Source organism: Oncorhynchus kisutch, linkage group LG14 (genome assembly GCF_002021735.2).
Source record: "Oncorhynchus kisutch isolate 150728-3 linkage group LG14, Okis_V2, whole genome shotgun sequence".
NCBI lineage: Eukaryota > Metazoa > Chordata > Actinopteri > Salmoniformes > Salmonidae > Oncorhynchus > Oncorhynchus kisutch.
The window spans coordinates 59,375,602-59,395,014 of NC_034187.2; the positions used below are offsets into that span (position 1 = coordinate 59,375,602).

General features: G+C 48.3%; 4 protein-coding genes across 4 annotated transcripts; all 4 read right to left on the reverse strand.

The window, feature by feature from the left end:
* Window positions 1-471: 471 nt before the first annotated feature.
* LOC116353297 (mucin-5AC-like) lies at window positions 472-1,692 on the reverse strand (the record flags this gene model as incomplete). The annotated part of the gene is made up of 2 exons (XM_031787570.1): window positions 472-930; window positions 979-1,692. Coding segments are annotated over 2 exons (1,173 nt in total), but the record flags the coding sequence as incomplete, so codon positions are not given.
* Window positions 1,693-3,276: 1,584 nt separating this feature from the next.
* On the reverse strand, window positions 3,277-4,170 carry LOC116353298 (mucin-5AC-like; the record flags this gene model as incomplete). Its single annotated transcript, XM_031787571.1, has 1 exon — window positions 3,277-4,170. A coding segment is annotated over one exon (894 nt), but the record flags the coding sequence as incomplete, so codon positions are not given.
* Window positions 4,171-9,834: 5,664 nt separating this feature from the next.
* LOC116353469 (mucin-2-like) lies at window positions 9,835-13,751 on the reverse strand (the record flags this gene model as incomplete). The annotated part of the gene is made up of 4 exons (XM_031789242.1): window positions 13,747-13,751; window positions 13,345-13,352; window positions 10,410-10,793; window positions 9,835-10,211 (listed from the first exon to the last, which is right to left on the reverse strand). Coding segments are annotated over exons 1-4 (774 nt in total), but the record flags the coding sequence as incomplete, so codon positions are not given.
* A 1,090-nt stretch (window positions 13,752-14,841) lies between these two features.
* On the reverse strand, window positions 14,842-18,141 carry LOC116353296 (mucin-5AC-like; the record flags this gene model as incomplete). The annotated part of the gene is made up of 2 exons (XM_031787569.1): window positions 14,842-15,050; window positions 16,986-18,141. Coding segments are annotated over 2 exons (1,365 nt in total), but the record flags the coding sequence as incomplete, so codon positions are not given.
* Window positions 18,142-19,413: the final 1,272 nt, after the last annotated feature.

Below are 19,413 nucleotides of genomic sequence, written 5' to 3' on the forward strand. Positions count from 1 at the left end.
AGTTGTTGTAGCAGGAGCTGCAGTGGTTGTCGTAATAGGTTCTGGAGTTGTAGTGGTCGTTGGAGCAGCAGTTGTTGTAGTTAGAGCTGCAGTGGTTGTCGTAGATGCAGCTGCTGTGGTTGATGTAGAAATTACAGTTGTTGTATCAGGAGCTGTAGTTGTGATTGTTGTAGTAAGTACAGCAGGTGGAGTGGTTGTGGCAGCTACAGTTGTAGGAACTGCAGGTGTTGTAGTTGGTGCTGTTGTTGTGGTTGTCGTAGGAGCTGAAGTTGTAGTTATTGTAGAAGGTGCTGCAGTGACTGTGGTCGTTAGAACAGCAGTTGTTGTAGTAGGAGCTGCACTGGTTGTCGTAGTAGGTTGTGGAGTTGCCGTGGTCGTAGGAGCAGCAGCTGTTGTAGTTAGGGCTGCAGTGGTTGTCTTACCTGCTAAAGCTGTTGTTGGAGCTGCAGTTTTTGTGGGAGCTACAGTTGTTGTAGGTGCTGTTGTTGTGGTTGTCGTAGGAGCTGAAGTTGTAGTTGTTGTAGCAGAAGCTGCAGTGGTTGTCGTAATAGGTTCTGGAGTTGTAGTGGCCGTTGGAGCAGCAGTTGTTGTAGTTAGAGCTGCAGTGGTTGTCGTAGAGGCAGCTGCTGTGGTTGACGTAGAAGATAGAGTTGTTGTATCAGGAGCTGTAGTTGTGATTGTTGTAGTAAGTACAGCAGGTGGAGTGGTCGTGGGAGCTACAGTTGTAGGAACTGCAGGTGTTGTAGTAGGTGCTGTTGTTGTGGTTGTCGTAGGAGCTGAAGTTGTAGTTATTGTAGAAGTTGCTGCAGTCCCTGTGGTCGTTAGAACAGCAGTTGTTGTAGTAGGAGCTGCACTGGTTGTCGTAGTAGGTTGTGGAGTTGCCGTGGTCGTAGGAGCAGCAGCTGTTGTAGTTAGGGCTGCAGTGGTTGTCTTAGCTACTAAAGCTGTTGTTGGAGCTGCAGTTGTCGTGGGAGCTACAGTTGTTGTAGGTGCTGTTGTTGTGGTTGTCGTAGGAGCTGAAGTTGAAGTTGTTGTAGCAGAAGCTGCAGTGGTTGTCGTAATAGGTTCTGGAGTTGTAGTGGTCGTTGGAGCAGCAGTTGTTGTAGTTAGAGCTGCAGTGGTTGTCGTAGATGCAACTGCTGTGGTTGATGTAGAAATTTCAGTTGTTGTATCAGGAGATGTAGTTGTGATTGTTGTAGTAAGTACAGCAGGTGAGGTGGTTGTGGGAGCTACAGTTGTAGGAACTGCAGGTGTTGTAGTAGGTGCTATTGTTGTGGTTGTCGTAGGAGCTGAAGTTGTAGTTGTTGTAGCTGAAGCTGCAGTGGTTGTCGTGATAGGTTCTGGAGTTGTAGTGGTCGTTGGAGCAGCAGTTGTTGTAGTTAGAGCTGCAGTGGTTGTCGTAGAGGTAGCTGCTGTGGTTGACGTAGAAGTTAAAGTTGTTGTATCAGGAGCTGTAGTTGTGATTGTTGTAGTAAGTACAGCAGGTGGAGTGGTCGTGGGAGCTACAGTTGTAGGAACTGCAGGTGTTGTAGTAGGTGCTGTTGTTGTGGTTGTCGTAGGAGCTGAAGTTGTAGTTATTGTAGAAGGTGCTGCAGTCCCTGTGGTCGTTAGAACAGCAGTTGTTGTAGTAGGAGCTGCACTGGTTGTCGTAGTAGGTTGTGGAGTTGCCGTGGTCGTAGGAGCAGCAGTTGTTGTTGTTAGGGCTGCAGTGGTTGTCGTAGATGCTAAAGCTGTTGTAGGAACTGCAGGTGTTGTAGTAGGTGCTGTTGTTGTGGGTGTCGTAGGAGCTGAAGTTGCAGTTATTGTAGAAGTTGCTGCAGTCCCTGTGGTCGTTAGAACAGCAGTTGTTGTAGTAGGAGCTGCACTGGTTGTCGTAGTAGGTTGTGGAGTTGCCGTGGTCGTAGGAGCAGCAGCTGTTGTAGCTAGGGCTGCAGTGGTTGTCTTAGCTGCTAAAGCTGTTGTTGGAGCTGCAGTTGTCGTGGGAGCTACAGTTGTTGTTGGTGCTGTTGTTGTGGTTGTCGTAGGAGCTGATGTTGTAGTTGTTGTAGCAGGAGCTGCAGTGGTTGTCGTAATAGGTTCTGGAGTTGTAGTGGTCGTTGGAGCAGCAGTTGTTGTAGTTAGAGCTGCAGTGGTTGTCGTAGATGCAGCTGCTGTGGTTGATGTAGAAATTACAGTTGTTGTATCAGGAGCTGTAGTTGTGATTGTTGTAGTAAGTACAGCAGGTGGAGTGGTTGTGGCAGCTACAGTTGTAGGAACTGCAGGTGTTGTAGTTGGTGCTGTTGTTGTGGTTGTCGTAGGAGCTGAAGTTGTAGTTATTGTAGAAGGTGCTGCAGTGACTGTGGTCGTTAGAACAGCAGTTGTTGTAGTAGGAGCTGCACTGGTTGTCGTAGTAGGTTGTGGAGTTGCCGTGGTCGTAGGAGCAGCAGCTGTTGTAGTTAGGGCTGTAGTGGTTGTCTTACCTGCTAAAGCTGTTGTTGGAGCTGCAGTTGTTGTGGGAGCTACAGTTGTTGTAGGTGCTGTTGTTGTGGTTGTCGTAGGAGCTGAAGTTGTAGTTGTTGTAGCAGAAGCTGCAGTGGTTGTCGTAATAGGTTCTGGAGTTGTAGTGGTCGTTGGAGCAGCAGTTGTTGTAGTTAGAGCTGCAGTGATTGTCGTAGAGGTTGACGTAGAAGATACAGTTGTTGTATCAGGAGCTGTAGTTGTGATTGTTGTAGTAAGTACAGCAGGTGGAGTGGTCGTGGGAGCTACAGTTGTAGGAACTGCAGGTGTTGAAGTAGGTGCTGTTGTTGTGGTTGTCGTAGGAGCTGAAGTTGTAGTTATTGTAGAAGGTGCTGCAGTCCCTGTGGTCGTTAGAACAGCAGTTGTTGTAGTAGGAGCTGCACTGGTTGTCGTAGTAGGTTGTGGAGTTGCCGTGGTCGTAGGGGCAGCAGTTGTTGTTGTTAGGGCTGCAGTGGTTGTCGTAGATGCTAAAGCTGTTGTAGGAACTGCAGGTGTTGTAGTAGGTGCTGTTGTTGTGGTTGTCGTAGGAGCTGAAGTTGCAGTTATTGTAGAAGTTGCTGCAGTCCCTGTGGTCGTTAGAACAGCAGTTGTTGTAGTAGGAGCTGCACTGGTTGTCGTAGTAGGTTGTGGAGTTGCCGTGGTCGTAGGAGCAGCAGCTGTTGTAGTTAGGGCTGCAGTGGTTGTCTTAGCTGCTAAAGCTGTTGTTGGAGCTGCAGTTGTCGTGGGAGCTACAGTTGTTGTTGGTGCTGTTGTTGTGGTTGTCGTAGGAGGTGATGTTGTAGTTGTTGTAGCAGGAGCTGCAGTGGTTGTCGTAATAGGTTCTGGAGTTGTAGTGGTCGTTGGAGCAGCAGTTGTTGTAGTTAGAGCTGCAGTGGTTGTCGTAGAGGTTGACGTAGAAGATACAGTTGTTGTATCAGGAGCTGTAGTTGTGATTGTTGTAGTAAGTACAGCAGGTGGAGTGGTCGTGGGAGCTACAGTTGTAGGAACTGCAGGTGTTGAAGTAGGTGCTGTTGTTGTGGTTGTCGTAGGAGCTGAAGTTGTAGTTATTGTAGAAGGTGCTGCAGTCCCTGTGGTCGTTAGAACAGCAGTTGTTGTAGTAGGAGCTGCACTGGTTGTCGTAGTAGGTTGTGGAGTTGCCGTGGTCGTAGGGGCAGCAGTTGTTGTTGTTAGGGCTGCAGTGGTTGTCGTAGATGCTAAAGCTGTTGTAGGAACTGCAGGTGTTGTAGTAGGTGCTGTTGTTGTGGTTGTCGTAGGAGCTGAAGTTGCAGTTATTGTAGAAGTTGCTGCAGTCCCTGTGGTCGTTAGAACAGCAGTTGTTGTAGTAGGAGCTGCACTGGTTGTCGTAGTAGGTTGTGGAGTTGCCGTGGTCGTAGGAGCAGCAGCTGTTGTAGTTAGGGCTGCAGTGGTTGTCTTAGCTGCTAAAGCTGTTGTTGGAGCTGCAGTTGTCGTGGGAGCTACAGTTGTTGTTGGTGCTGTTGTTGTGGTTGTCGTAGGAGCTGATGTTGTAGTTGTTGTAGCAGGAGCTGCAGTGGTTGTCGTAATAGGTTCTGGAGTTGTAGTGGTCGTTGGAGCAGCAGTTGTTGTAGTTAGAGCTGCAGTGGTTTTCGTAGATGCAGCTGCTGTGGTTGATGTAGAAATTACAGTTGTTGTATCAGGAGCTGTAGTTGTGATTGTTGTAGTAAGTACAGCAGGTGGAGTGGTTGTGGCAGCTACAGTTGTAGGAACTGCAGGTGTTGTAGTTGGTGCTGTTGTTGTGGTTGTCGTAGGAGCTGAAGTTGTAGTTATTGTAGAAGGTGCTGCAGTGACTGTGGTCGTTAGAACAGCAGTTGTTGTAGTAGGAGCTGCACTGGTTGTCGTAGTAGGTTGTGGAGTTGCCGTGGTCGTAGGAGCAGCAGCTGTTGTAGTTAGGGCTGCAGTGGTTGTCTTACCTGCTAAAGCTGTTGTTGGAGCTGCAGTTTTTGTGGGAGCTACAGTTGTTGTAGGTGCTGTTGTTGTGGTTGTCGTAGGAGCTGAAGTTGTAGTTGTTGTAGCAGAAGCTGCAGTGGTTGTCGTAATAGGTTCTGGAGTTGTAGTGGTCGTTGGAGCAGCAGTTGTTGTAGTTAGAGCTGCAGTGGTTGTCGTAGAGGCAGCTGCTGTGGTTGACGTAGAAGTTAAAATTGTTGTATCAGGAGCTGTAGTTGTGATTGTTGTAGTAAGTACAGCAGGTGGAGTGGTTGTGTCAGCTACAGTTGTAGGAACTGCAGGTGTTGTAGTTGGTGCTGTTGTTGTGGTTGTCGTAGGAGCTGAAGTTCTAGTTATTGTAGAAGGTGCTGCAGTGACTGTGGTCGTTAGAACAGCAGTTGTTGTAGTAGGAGCTGCACTGGTTGTCGTAGTAGGTTGTGGAGTTGCCGTGGTCGTAGGAGCAGCAGCTGTTGTAGTTAGGGCTGCAGTGGTTGTCTTACCTGCTAACGCTGTTGTTGGAGCTGCAGTTGTTGTGGGAGCTACAGTTGTTGTAGGTGCTGTTGTTGTGGTTGTCGTAGGAGCTGAAGTTGTAGTTGTTGTAGCAGGAGCTGCATTTGTTGTCGTAATAGGTTCTGGAGTTGTAGTGGTCGTTGGAGCAGCAGTTGTTGTAGTTAGAGCTGCAGTGGTTGTCGTAGATTCAGCTGCTGTGGTTGATGTAGATATCACAGTTGTTGTATCAGGAGATGTAGTTGTGATTGTTGTAGTAAGTACAGCAGGTGAGGTGGTCGTGGGAGCTACAGTTGTAGGAACTGCAGGTGTTGTAGTAGGTGCTGTTGTTGTGGTTGTCGTAGGAGCTGAAGTTGTAGTTGTTGTAGCTGAAGCTGCAGTGGTTGTCGTAATAGGTTCTGGAGTTGTAGTGGTCGTTGGAGCAGCAGTTGTTGTAGCTAGAGCTGCAGTCGTTGTCGTAGAGGCAGCTGCTGTGGTTGACGTAGAAGTTAAAGTTGTTGTATCAGGAGCTGCAGTTGTGATTGTTGTAGTAAGTACAGCAGGTGGAGTGGTCGTGGTAGCTACAGTTGTAGGAACTGCAGGTGTTGTAGAAGGTGCTGTTGTTGTGGTTGTCGCAGGAGCTGAAGTTGTAGCTGTTGTAGTAGGTTGTGGAGTTGCCGTGGTCGTAGGAGCAGCAGCTGTTGTAGTTAGGGCTGCAGTGGTTGTCTTACCTGCTAAAGCTGTTGTTGGAGCTGCAGTTGTTGTGGGAGCTACAGTTGTTGTAGGTGCTATTGTTGTGGTTGTCGTAGGAGCTGAAGTTGTAGCAGAAGCTGCAGTGGTTGTCGTAATAGGTTCTGGAGTTGTAGTGGCCGTTGGAGCAGCAGTTGTTGTAGTTAGAGCTGCAGTGGTTGTCGTAGAGGCAGCTGCTGTGGTTGACGTAGAAGATACAGTTGTTGTATCAGGAGCTGTAGTTGTGATTGTTGTAGTAAGTACAGCAGGTGGAGTGGTCGTGGGAGCTACAGTTGTAGGAACTGCAGGTGTTGTAGTAGGTGCTGTTGTTGTGGTTGTCGTAGGAGCTGAAGTTGTAGTTATTGTAGAAGTTGCTGCAGTCCCTGTGGTCGTTAGAACAGCAGTTGTTGTAGTAGGAGCTGCACTGGTTGTCGTAGTAGGTTGTGGAGTTGCCGTGGTCGTAGGAGCAGCAGCTGTTGTAGTTAGGGCTGCAGTGGTTGTCTTAGCTACTAAAGCTGTTGTTGGAGCTGCAGTTGTCGTGGGAGCTACAGTTGTTGTAGGTGCTGTTGTTGTGGTTGTCGTAGGAGCTGAAGTTGAAGTTGTTGTAGCAGAAGCTGCAGTGGTTGTCGTAATAGGTTCTGGAGTTGTAGTGGTCGTTGGAGCAGCAGTTGTTGTAGTTAGAGCTGCAGTGGTTGTCGTAGATGCAACTGCTGTGGTTGATGTAGAAATTTCAGTTGTTGTATCAGGAGATGTAGTTGTGATTGTTGTAGTAAGTACAGCAGGTGAGGTGGTTGTGGGAGCTACAGTTGTAGGAACTGCAGGTGTTGTAGTAGGTGCTATTGTTGTGGTTGTCGTAGGAGTTGAAGTTGTAGTTGTTGTAGCTGAAGCTGCAGTGGTTGTCGTGATAGGTTCTGGAGTTGTAGTGGTCGTTGGAGCAGCAGTTGTTGTAGTTAGAGCTGCAGTGGTTGTCGTAGAGGTAGCTGCTGTGGTTGACGTAGAAGTTAAAGTTGTTGTATCAGGAGCTGTAGTTGTGATTGTTGTAGTAAGTACAGCAGGTGGAGTGGTCGTGGGAGCTACAGTTGTAGGAACTGCAGGTGTTGTAGTAGGTGCTGTTGTTGTGGTTGTCGTAGGAGCTGAAGTTGTAGTTATTGTAGAAGGTGCTGCAGTCACTGTGGTCGTTAGAAATGTAGTTGTTGTAGTAGGAGCTGCACTGGTTGTCGTAGTAGGTTGTGGATTGGCCTTGGTCGTAGGAGCAGCAACTGTTGTAGTTAGGGCTGCAGTGGTTGTCTTAGCTACTAAAGCTGTTGTTGGAGTTGCAGTTGTCGTGGGAGCTACAGTTGTTGTAGGTGCTGTTGTTGTGGTTGTCGTAGGAGCTGAAGTTGTAGTTGTTGTAGCAGGAACTGCATTTGTTGTCGTAATAGGTTCTGGAGTTGTAGTGGTCGTTGGAGCAGCAGTTGTTGTAGTTAGAGCTGCAGTGGTTGTTGTAGATTCAGCTGCTGTGGTTGATGTAGATATCACAGTTGTTGTATCAGGAGATGTAGTTGTGATTGTTGTAGTAAGTACAGCAGGTGGAGTGGTCGTGGTAGCTACAGTTGTAGGAACTGCAGGTGTTGTAGAAGGTGCTGTTGTTGTGGTTGTCGCAGGAGCTGAAGTTGTAGCTGTTGTAGTAGGTTGTGGAGTTGCCGTGGTCGTAGGAGCAGCAGCTGTTGTAGTTAGGGCTGCAGTGGTTGTCTTACCTGCTAAAGCTGTTGTTGGAGCTGCAGTTGTTGTGGGAGCTACAGTTGTTGTAGGTGCTGTTGTTGTGGTTGTCGTAGGAGCTGAAGTTGTAGTTGGAGCTGCAGTGGTTGTCGTAGATGCAGCTGCTGTGGTTGATGTAGAAATTACAGTTGTTGTATCAGGAGATGTAGTTGTGATTGTTGTAGTAAGTACAGCAGGTGAGGTGGTCGTGGGAGCTACAGTTGTAGGAACTGCAGGTGTTGTAGTAGGTGCTGTTGTTGTGGTTGTCGTAGGAGCTGAAGTTGTAGTTGTTGTAGCAGAAGCTGCAGTGGTTGTCGTAATAGGTTCTGGAGTTGTAGTGGCCGTTGGAGCAGCAGTTGTTGTAGTTAGAGCTGCAGTGGTTGTCGTAGAGGCAGCTGCTGTGGTTGACGTAGAGGATACAGTTGTTGTATCAGGAGCTGTAGTTGTGATTGTTGTAGTAAGTACAGCAGGTGGAGTGGTCGTGGGAGCTACAGTTGTAGGAACTGCAGGTGTTGTAGTAGGTGCTGTTGTTGTGGTTGTCGTAGGAGCTGAAGTTGTAGCTGTTGTAGTAGGTTGTGGAGTTGCAGTGCTCGTAGGAGCAGCAGTTGTTGTAGTTAGGGCTGCAGTGGTTGTCGTAGATGCTAAAGCTGTTGTAGGAGCTGCAGTTGTCATGGGAGCTACAGTTGTCGTAGGAGCTGAAGTTGTAGTTGTTGTAGCTGAAGCTGCAGAGGTTGTCGTAATAGGTTCTGGAGTTGTAGTGGTCGTTGGAGCAGCAGTTGTTGTTGTTAGAGCTGCAGTGGTTGTCGTAGAGGCAGATGCCGTGGTTGACGTAGAAGTTAAAGTTGTTGTATCAGGAGCTGTAGTTGTGATTGTTGTAGTAAGTACAGCAGGTGGAGTGGTCGTGGGAGCTACAGTTGTAGGAACTGCAGGTGTTGTAGTAGGTGCTGTTGTTGTGGTTGTCGTAGGAGCTGAAGTTGTAGTTATTGTAGAAGGTGCTGCAGTCACTGTGGTCGTTACAACAGCAGTTGTTGTAGTAGGAGCTGCACTGGTTGTCGTAGTAGGTTGTGGAGTTGCCGTGGTCGTACGAGCAGCAGTTTTTGTAGTTAGGGCTGCAGTGGTTGTCGTAGATGCTAAAGCTGTTGTAGGAGCTGCAGTTGTCATGGGAGCTACAGTTGTTGTAGGTGCTGTTGTTGTGGTTGTCGCAGGAGCTGAAGTTGTAGTTGTTGTAGTAGGTTGTGGAGTTGCCGTGGTCGTAGGAGCAGCAGCTGTTGTAGTTAGGGCTGCAGTGGTTGTCTTAGCTACTAAAGCTGTTGTTGGAGCTGCAGTTGTCGTGGGAGCTACAGTTGTTGTAGGTGTTGTTGTTGTGGTTGTCGTAGGAGCTGAAGTTGTAGTTGTTGTAGCAGGAGCTGCAGTGGTTGTCGTAATAGGTTCTGGAGTTGTAGTGGTCGTTGGAGCAGCAGTTGTTGTAGTTAGAGCTGCAGTGGTTGTCGTAGATGCAACTGCTGTGGTTGACGTAGAAGTTAAAGTTGTTGTATCAGGAGCTGTAGTTGTGATTGTTGTAGTAAGTACAGCAGGTGGAGTGGTCGTGGGAGCTACAGTTGTAGGAACTGCAGGTGTTATAGTAGGTGCAGTTGTTGTGGTTGTCGTAGGAGCTGAAGTTGTAGTTGATGTAGAAGGTGCTGCAGTCACTGTGGTCGTTAGAACAGCAGTTGTTGTAGTAGGAGCTGCACTGGTTTTCGTAGTAGGTTGTGGAGTTACAGTGGTCGTAGGATCAGCAGTTGTTGTAGTTAGGGCTGCAGTGGTTGAAGTAGATGCTAAAGCTGTTGTAGGAGCTGCAGTTGTCATGGGAGCTACATTTGTTGTAGGTGCTGTTGTTGTGGTTGTCGTAGGAGCTGAAGTTGTAGTTGTTGTAGCAGGAGCTGCAGTGGTTGTCGTAATAGGTTCTGGAGTTGTAGTGGACGTTGGAGCAGCAGTTGTTGTAGTTAGAGCTGCAGTGGTTGTCGTAGATGCAGCTGCTGTGGTTGATGTAGAAATTACAGTTGTTGTATCAGGAGATGTAGTTGTGATTGTTGTAGTAAGTACAGCAGGTGGAGTGGTCGTGGGAGCTACATTTGTAGGAACTGCAGGTGTTGTAGTAGGTGCTGTTGTTGTGGTTGTCGTAGGAGCTGAAGTTGTAGTTGTTGTAGCTGAAGCTGCAGTGGTTGTCGTAATAGGTTCTGGAGTTGTATTGGTCGTTGGAGCAGCAGTTGTTGTATTTAGAGCTGCAGTGGTTGTCGTAGAGGCAGCTGCTGTGGTTGACGTAGAAGTTAAAGTTGTTGTATCAGGAGCTGTAGTTGTGATTGTTGTAGTAAGTACAGCAGGTGGAGTGGTCGTGGGAGCTACAGTTGTAGGAACAGCAGGTGTTGTAGTAGGTGCTGTTGTTGTGGTTGTCGCAGGAGCTGAAGTTGTAGTTGTTGTAGTAGGTTGTGGAGTTGCAGTGGTCGTAGGAGCTGCAGTTGTTGCAGTTAGGGCTGCAGTGGTTGAAGTAGATGCTAAAGCTGTTGTAGGAGCTGCAGTTATCGTGGGAGCTACAGTTGTTGGAGGTGCTGTTGTCGTGGTTGTCGTAGGAGCCAAGGGTGTAGTTGTTGTAGCAGAAGCTGCAGAGGTTGTCGTAATAGGTTCTGGAGCTGTAGTGGTCGTAGGAGCAGCAGTTGTTGTTGTTAGGGCTGCAGTGGTTGTCGTAGATGCTAAAGCTGTTGTAGGAGCTGCAGTTGTCGTGGGAGCTACAGTTGTTGTAGGTGCTGTTGTTGTGGTTGTCGTAGGAGCTGAAGTTGTAGTTGTTGTAGCAGGAGCTGCAGTGGTTGTCGTAATAGGTTCTGGAGTTGTAGTGGTCGTTGGAGCAGCAGTGGTTGTCATAGAGGAAGCTGCTGTGGTTGACATAGAGGCAGCTGCTGTGGTTGACGTAGAAGTTAAAGTTGTTGTATCAGGAGCTGTAGTTGTGATTGTTGTAGTAAGTACAGCAGATGGAGTGGTCGTGGGAGCTACAGTTGTAGGAACTGCAGGTGTTGTAGTAGGTGCTGTTGTTGTGGTTGTCGCAGGAGCTGAAGTTGTAGTTGTTGTAGCAGGAGCTGCAGTGGTTGTCGTAATAGGTTCTGGAGTTGTAGTGGTCGTTGGAGCAGCAGTTGTTGTAGTTAGAGCTGCAGTGGTTGTCGTAGAGGCAGCTGCTGTGGTTGACGTAGAAGTTAAAGTTGTTGTATCAGGAGCTGTAGTTGTGATTGTTGTAGTAAGTACAGCAGGTGGATTGGTCGCGGGAGCTACAGTTATAGGAACTGCAGGTGTTGTAGTAGGTGCTGTTGTTGTGGTTGTCGTAGGAGCTGAAGTTGTAGTTATTGTAGAAGGTGCTGCAGTCACTGTGGTCGTTACAACAGCAGTTGTTGTAGTAGGAGCTGCACTGGTTGTTGTAGTAGGTTGTGGAGTTGCAGTGCTCGTAGGAGCAGCAGTTGTTGCAGTTAGGGCTGCAGTGGTTGAAGTAGATGCTAAAGCTGTTGTAGGAGCTGCAGTTATCGTGGGAGCTACAGTTGTTGGAGGTGCTGTTGTCGTGGTTGTCGTAGGAGCCAAGGGTGTAGTTGTTGTAGCAGAAGCTGCAGAGGTTGTCGTAATAGGTTCTGGAGCTGTAGTGGTCGTAGGAGCAGCAGTTGTTGTTGTTAGGGCTGCAGTGGTTGTCGTAGATGCTAAAGCTGTTGTAGGAGCTGCAGTTGTCGTGGGAGCTACAGTTGTTGTAGGTGCTGTTGTTGTGGTTGTCGTAGGAGCTGAAGTTGTAGTTGTTGTAGCAGGAGCTGCAGTGGTTGTCGTAATAGGTTCTGGAGTTGTAGTGGTCGTTGGAGCAGCAGTGGTTGTCATAGAGGAAGCTGCTGTGGTTGACGTAGAGGCAGCTGCTGTGGTTGACGTAGAAGTTAAAGTTGTTGTATCAGGAGCTGTAGTTGTGATTGTTGTAGTAAGTACAGCAGATGGAGTGGTCGTGGGAGCTACAGTTATAGGAACTGCAGGTGTTGTAGTAGGTGCTGTTGTTGTGGTTGTCGTAGGAGCTGAAGTTGTAGTTATTGTAGAAGGTGCTGCAGTCACTGTGGTCGTTACAACAGCAGTTGTTGTAGTAGGAGCTGCACTGGTTGTTGTAGTAGGTTGTGGAGTTGCAGTGCTCGTAGGAGCAGCAGTTGTTGTAGTTAGGGCTGCAGTGGTTGTCGTAGATGCTAAAGCTGTTGTAGGAGCTGCAGTTGTCATGGGAGCTACAGTTGTTGTAGGTGCTGTTGTTGTGGTTGTCGTAGGAGCTGAAGTTGTAGTTGTTGTAGCAGGAGCTGCAGTGGTTGTCGTAATAGGTTCTGGAGTTGTAGTGGTCGTTGGAGCAGCAGTTGTTGTAGTTAGAGCTGCAGTGGTTGTCGTAGATGCAGCTGCTGTGGTTGATGTAGAAATTACAGTTGTTGTATCAGGAGATGTAGTTGTGATTGTTGTAGTAAGTACAGCAGGTGGAGTGGTCGTGGGAGCTACATTTGTAGGAACTGCAGGTGTTGTAGTAGGTGCTGTTGTTGTGGTTGTCGTAGGAGCTGAAGTTGTAGTTGTTGTAGCTGAAGCTGCAGTGGTTGTCGTAATAGGTTCTGGAGTTGTATTGGTCGTTGGAGCAGCAGTTGTTGTATTTAGAGCTGCAGTGGTTGTCGTAGAGGCAGCTGCTGTGGTTGACGTAGAAGTTAAAGTTGTTGTATCAGGAGCTGTAGTTGTGATTGTTGTAGTAAGTACAGCAGGTGGAGTGGTCGTGGGAGCTACAGTTGTAGGAACAGCAGGTGTTGTAGTAGGTGCTGTTGTTGTGGTTGTCGCAGGAGCTGAAGTTGTAGTTGTTGTAGTAGGTTGTGGAGTTGCAGTGGTCGTAGGAGCTGCAGTTGTTGCAGTTAGGGCTGCAGTGGTTGAAGTAGATGCTAAAGCTGTTGTAGGAGCTGCAGTTATCGTGGGAGCTACAGTTGTTGGAGGTGCTGTTGTCGTGGTTGTCGTAGGAGCCAAGGGTGTAGTTGTTGTAGCAGAAGCTGCAGAGGTTGTCGTAATAGGTTCTGGAGCTGTAGTGGTCGTAGGAGCAGCAGTTGTTGTTGTTAGGGCTGCAGTGGTTGTCGTAGATGCTAAAGCTGTTGTAGGAGCTGCAGTTGTCGTGGGAGCTACAGTTGTTGTAGGTGCTGTTGTTGTGGTTGTCGTAGGAGCTGAAGTTGTAGTTGTTGTAGCAGGAGCTGCAGTGGTTGTCGTAATAGGTTCTGGAGTTGTAGTGGTCGTTGGAGCAGCAGTGGTTGTCATAGAGGAAGCTGCTGTGGTTGACATAGAGGCAGCTGCTGTGGTTGACGTAGAAGTTAAAGTTGTTGTATCAGGAGCTGTAGTTGTGATTGTTGTAGTAAGTACAGCAGGTGGAGTGGTCGTGGTAGCTACAGTTGTAGGAACTGCAGGTGTTGTAGAAGGTGCTGTTGTTGTGGTTGTCGCAGGAGCTGAAGTTGTAGCTGTTGTAGTAGGTTGTGGAGTTGCCGTGGTCGTAGGAGCAGCAGCTGTTGTAGTTAGGGCTGCAGTGGTTGTCTTACCTGCTAAAGCTGTTGTTGGAGCTGCAGTTGTTGTGGGAGCTACAGTTGTTGTAGGTGCTATTGTTGTGGTTGTCGTAGGACCTGAAGTTGTAGCAGAAGCTGCAGTGGTTGTCGTAATAGGTTCTGGAGTTGTAGTGGCCGTTGGAGCAGCAGTGTTTGTAGTTAGAGCTGCAGTGGTTGTCGTAGAGGCAGCTGCTGTGGTTGACGTAGAAGATACAGTTGTTGTATCAGGAGCTGTAGTTGTGATTGTTGTAGTAAGTACAGCAGGTGGAGTGGTCGTGGGAGCTACAGTTGTAGGAACTGCAGGTGTTGTAGTAGGTGCTGTTGTTGTGGTTGTCGTAGGAGCTGAAGTTGTAGTTATTGTAGAAGTTGCTGCAGTCCCTGTGGTCGTTAGAACAGCAGTTGTTGTAGTAGGAGCTGCACTGGTTGTCGTAGTAGGTTGTGGAGTTGCCGTGGTCGTAGGAGCAGCAGCTGTTGTAGTTAGGGCTGCAGTGGTTGTCGTAGATGCTAAAGCTGTTGTAGGAGCTGCAGTTGTCGTGGGAGCTACAGTTGTTGTAGGTGCTGTTGTTGTGGTTGTCGTAGGAGCTGAAGTTGTAGTTGTTGTAGCAGGAGCTGCAGTGGTTGTCGTAATAGGTTCTGGAGTTGTAGTGGTCGTTGGAGCAGCAGTTGTTGTAGTTAGAGCTGCAGTGGTTGTCGTAGAGGCAGCTGCTGTGGTTGACGTAGAAGTTAAAGTTGTTGTATCAGGAGCTGTAGTTGTGATTGTTGTAGTAAGTACAGCATGTGGATTGGTCGCGGGAGCTACAGTTATAGGAACTGCAGGTGTTGTAGTAGGTGCTGTTGTTGTGGTTGTCGTAGGAGCTGAAGTTGTAGTTATTGTAGAAGGTGCTGCAGTCACTGTGGTCGTTACAACAGCAGTTGTTGTAGTAGGAGCTGCACTGGTTGTTGTAGTAGGTTGTGGAGTTGCAGTGCTCGTAGGAGCAGCAGTTGTTGCAGTTAGGGCTGCAGTGGTTGAAGTAGATGCTAAAGCTGTTGTAGGAGCTGCAGTTATCGTGGGAGCTACAGTTGTTGGAGGTGCTGTTGTCGTGGTTGTCGTAGGAGCCAAGGGTGTAGTTGTTGTAGCAGAAGCTGCAGAGGTTGTCGTAATAGGTTCTGGAGCTGTAGTGGTCGTAGGAGCAGCAGTTGTTGTTGTTAGGGCTGCAGTGGTTGTCGTAGATGCTAAAGCTGTTGTAGGAGCTGCAGTTGTCGTGGGAGCTACAGTTGTTGTAGGTGCTGTTGTTGTGGTTGTCGTAGGAGCTGAAGTTGTAGTTGTTGTAGCAGGAGCTGCAGTGGTTGTCGTAATAGGTTCTGGAGTTGTAGTGGTCGTTGGAGCAGCAGTGGTTGTCATAGAGGAAGCTGCTGTGGTTGACGTAGAGGCAGCTGCTGTGGTTGACGTAGAAGTTAAAGTTGTTGTATCAGGAGCTGTAGTTGTGATCGTTGTAGTAAGTACAGCAGATGGAGTGGTCGTGGGAGCTACAGTTATAGGAACTGCAGGTGTTGTAGTAGGTGCTGTTGTTGTGGTTGTCGTAGGAGCTGAAGTTGTAGTTATTGTAGAAGGTGCTGCAGTCACTGTGGTCGTTACAACAGCAGTTGTTGTAGTAGGAGCTGCACTGGTTGTTGTAGTAGGTTGTGGAGTTGCAGTGCTCGTAGGAGCAGCAGTTGTTGTAGTTAGGGCTGCAGTGGTTGTCGTAGATGCTAAAGCTGTTGTAGGAGCTGCAGTTGTCATGGGAGCTACAGTTGTTGTAGGTGCTGTTGTTGTGGTTGTCGTAGGAGCTGAAGTTGTAGTTGTTGTAGCAGGAGCTGCAGTGGTTGTCGTAATAGGTTCTGGAGTTGTAGTGGTCGTTGGAGCAGCAGTTGTTGTAGTTAGAGCTGCAGTGGTTGTCGTAGAAATTACAGTTGTTGTATCAGGAGATGTAGTTGTGATTGTTGTAGTAAGTACAGCAGGTGGAGTGGTCGTGGGAGCTACATTTGTAGGAACTGCAGGTGTTGTAGTAGGTGCTGTTGTTGTGGTTGTCGTAGGAGCTGAAGTTGTAGTTGTTGTAGCTGAAGCTGCAGTGGTTGTCGTAATAGGTTCTGGAGTTGTAGTGGTCGTTGGAGCAGCAGTTGTTGTATTTAGAGCTGCAGTGGTTGTCGTAGAGGCAGATGCTGTGGTTGACGTAGAAGTTAAAGTTGTTGTATCAGGAGCTGTAGTTGTGATTGTTGTAGTAAGTACAGCAGGTGGAGTGGTCGTGGGAGCTACAGTTGTAGGAACAGCAGGTGTTGTAGTAGGTGCTGTTGTTGTGGTTGTCGCAGGAGCTGAAGTTGTAGTTGTTGTAGTAGGTTGTGGAGTTGCAGTGGTCATAGGAGCTGCAGTTGTTGCAGTTAGGGCTGCAGTGGTTGAAGTAGATGCTAAAGCTGTTGTAGGAGCTGCAGTTATCGTGGGAGCTACAGATGTTGGAGGTGCTGTTGTCGTGGTTGTCGTAGGAGCCAAGGGTGTAGTTGTTGTAGCAGAAGCTGCAGAGGTTGTCGTAATAGGTTCTGGAGCTGTAGTGGTCGTAGGAGCAGCAGTTGTTGTTGTTAGGGCTGCAGTGGTTGTCGTAGATGCTAAAGCTGTTGTAGGAGCTGCAGTTGTCGTGGGAGCTACAGTTGTTGTAGGTGCTGTTGTTGTGGTTGTCGTAGGAGCTGAAGTTGTAGTTGTTGTAGCAGGAGCTGCAGTGGTTGTCGTAATAGGTTCTGGAGTTGTAGTGGTCGTTGGAGCAGCAGTGGTTGTCATAGAGGAAGCTGCTGTGGTTGACATAGAGGCAGCTGCTGTGGTTGACGTAGAAGTTAAAGTTGTTGTATCAGGAGCTGTAGTTGTGATTGTTGTAGTAAGTACAGCAGATGGAGTGGTCGTGGGAGCTACAGTTGTAGGAACTGCAGGTGTTGTAGTAGGTGCTGTTGTTGTGGTTGTCGCAGGAGCTGAAGTTGTAGTTGTTGTAGCAGGAGCTGCAGTGGTTGTCGTAATAGGTTCTGGAGTTGTAGTGGTCGTTGGAGCAGCAGTTGTTGTAGTTAGAGCTGCAGTGGTTGTCGTAGAGGCAGCTGCTGTGGTTGACGTAGAAGTTAAAGTTGTTGTATCAGGAGCTGTAGTTGTGATTGTTGTAGTAAGTACAGCAGGTGGATTGGTCGCGGGAGCTACAGTTATAGGAACTGCAGGTGTTGTAGTAGGTGCTGTTGTTGTGGTTGTCGTAGGAGCTGAAGTTGTAGTTATTGTAGAAGGTGCTGCAGTCACTGTGGTCGTTACAACAGCAGTTGTTGTAGTAGGAGCTGCACTGGTTGTTGTAGTAGGTTGTGGAGTTGCAGTGCTCGTAGGAGCAGCAGTTGTTGCAGTTAGGGCTGCAGTGGTTGAAGTAGATGCTAAAGCTGTTGTAGGAGCTGCAGTTATCGTGGGAGCTACAGTTGTTGGAGGTGCTGTTGTCGTGGTTGTCGTAGGAGCCAAGGGTGTAGTTGTTGTAGCAGAAGCTGCAGAGGTTGTCGTAATAGGTTCTGGAGCTGTAGTGGTCGTAAGAGCAGCAGTTGTTGTTGTTAGGGCTGCAGTGGTTGTCGTAGATGCTAAAGCTGTTGTAGGAGCTGCAGTTGTCGTGGGAGCTACAGTTGTTGTAGGTGCTGTTGTTGTGGTTGTCGTAGGAGCTGAAGTTGTAGTTGTTGTAGCAGGAGCTGCAGTGGTTGTCGTAATAGGTTCTGGAGTTGTAGTGGTCGTTGGAGCAGCAGTGGTTGTCATAGAGGAAGCTGCTGTGGTTGACGTAGAGGCAGCTGCTGTGGTTGACGTAGAAGTTAAAGTTGTTGTATCAGGAGCTGTAGTTGTGATTGTTGTAGTAAGTACAGCAGATGGAGTGGTCGTGGGAGCTACAGTTATAGGAACTGCAGGTGTTGTAGTAGGTGCTGTTGTTGTGGTTGTCGTAGGAGCTGAAGTTGTAGTTATTGTAGAAGGTGCAACAGCAGTTGTTGTAGTAGGAGCTGCACTGGTTGTTGTAGTAGGTTGTGGAGTTGCAGTGCTCGTAGGAGCAGCAGTTGTTGTAGTTAGGGCTGCAGTGGTTGTCGTAGATGCTAAAGCTGTTGTAGGAGCTGCAGTTGTCATGGGAGCTACAGTTGTTGTAGGTGCTGTTGTTGTGGTTGTCGTAGGAGCTGAAGTTGTAGTTGTTGTAGCAGGAGCTGCAGTGGTTGTCGTAATAGGTTCTGGAGTTGTAGTGGTCGTTGGAGCAGCAGTTGTTGTAGTTAGAGCTGCAGTGGTTGTCGTAGAAATTACAGTTGTTGTATCAGGAGATGTAGTTGTGATTGTTGTAGTAAGTACAGCAGGTGGAGTGGTCGTGGGAGCTACATTTGTAGGAACTGCAGGTGTTGTAGTAGGTGCTGTTGTTGTGGTTGTCGTAGGAGCTGAAGTTGTAGTTGTTGTAGCTGAAGCTGCAGTGGTTGTCGTAATAGGTTCTGGAGTTGTAGTGGTCGTTGGAGCAGCAGTAGTTGTATTTAGAGCTGCAGTGGTTGTCGTAGAGGCAGATGCTGTGGTTGACGTAGAAGTTAAAGTTGTTGTATCAGGAGCTGTAGTTGTGATTGTTGTAGTAAGTACAGCAGGTGGAGTGGTCGTGGGAGCTACAGTTGTAGGAACAGCAGGTGTTGTAGTAGGTGCTGTTGTTGTGGTTGTCGCAGGAGCTGAAGTTGTAGTTGTTGTAGTAGGTTGTGGAGTTGCAGTGGTCGTAGGAGCTGCAGTTGTTGCAGTTAGGGCTGCAGTGGTTGAAGTAGATGCTAAAGCTGTTGTAGGAGCTGCAGTTATCGTGGGAGCTACAGATGTTGGAGGTGCTGTTGTCGTGGTTGTCGTAGGAGCCAAGGGTGTAGTTGTTGTAGCAGAAGCTGCAGAGGTTGTCGTAATAGGTTCTGGAGCTGTAGTGGTCGTAGGAGCAGCAGTTGTTGTTGTTAGGGCTGCAGTGGTTGTCGTAGATGCTAAAGCTGTTGTAGGAGCTGCAGTTGTCGTGGGAGCTACAGTTGTTGTAGGTGCTGTTGTTGTGGTTGTCGTAGGAGCTGAAGTTGTAGTTGTTGTAGCAGGAGCTGCAGTGGTTGTCGTAATAGGTTCTGGAGTTGTAGTGGTCGTTGGAGCAGCAGTGGTTGTCATAGAGGAAGCTGCTGTGGTTGACATAGAGGCAGCTGCTGTGGTTGACGTAGAAGTTAAAGTTGTTGTATCAGGAGCTGTAGTTGTGATTGTTGTAGTAAGTACAGCAGATGGAGTGGTCGTGGGAGCTACAGTTGTAGGAACTGCAGGTGTTGTAGTAGGTGCTGTTGTTGTGGTTGTCGCAGGAGCTGAAGTTGTAGTTGTTGTAGCAGGAGCTGCAGTGGTTGTCGTAATAGGTTCTGGAGTTGTAGTGGTCGTTGGAGCAGCAGTTGTTGTAGTTAGAGCTGCAGTGGTTGTCGTAGAGGCAGCTGCTGTGGTTGACGTAGAAGTTAAAGTTGTTGTATCAGGAGCTGTAGTTGTGATTGTTGTAGTAAGTACAGCAGGTGGAGTGGTCGCGGGAGCTACAGTTATAGGAACTGCAGGTGTTGTAGTAGGTGCTGTTGTTGTGGTTGTCGTAGGAGCTGAAGTTGTAGTTATTGTAGAAGGTGCTGCAGTCACTGTGGTCGTTACAACAGCAGTTGTTGTAGTAGGAGCTGCACTGGTTGTTGTAGTAGGTTGTGGAGTTGCAGTGCTCGTAGGAGCAGCAGTTGTTGCAGTTAGGGCTGCAGTGGTTGAAGTAGATGCTAAAGCTGTTGTAGGAGCTGCAGTTATCGTGGGAGCTACAGTTGTTGGAGGTGCTGTTGTCGTGGTTGTCGTAGGAGCCAAGGGTGTAGTTGTTGTAGCAGAAGCTGCAGAGGTTGTCGTAATAGGTTCTGGAGCTGTAGTGGTCGTAGGAGCAGCAGTTGTTGTTGTTAGGGCTGCAGTGGTTGTCGTAGATGCTAAAGCTGTTGTAGGAGCTGCAGTTGTCGTGGGAGCTACAGTTGTTGTAGGTGCTGTTGTTGTGGTTGTCGTAGGAGCTGAAGTTGTAGTTGTTGTAGCAGGAGCTGCAGTGGTTGTCGTAATAGGTTCTGGAGTTGTAGTGGTCGTTGGAGCAGCAGTGGTTGTCATAGAGGAAGCTGCTGTGGTTGACGTAGAGGCAGCTGCTGTGGTTGACGTAGAAGTTAAAGTTGTTGTATCAGGAGCTGTAGTTGTGATTGTTGTAGTAAGTACAGCAGATGGAGTGGTCGTGGGAGCTACAGTTATAGGAACTGCAGGTGTTGTAGTAGGTGCTGTTGTTGTGGTTGTCGTAGGAGCTGAAGTTGTAGTTATTGTAGAAGGTGCTGCAGTCACTGTGGTCGTTACAACAGCAGTTGTTGTAGTAGGAGCTGCACTGGTTGTTGTAGTAGGTTGTGGAGTTGCAGTGCTCGTAGG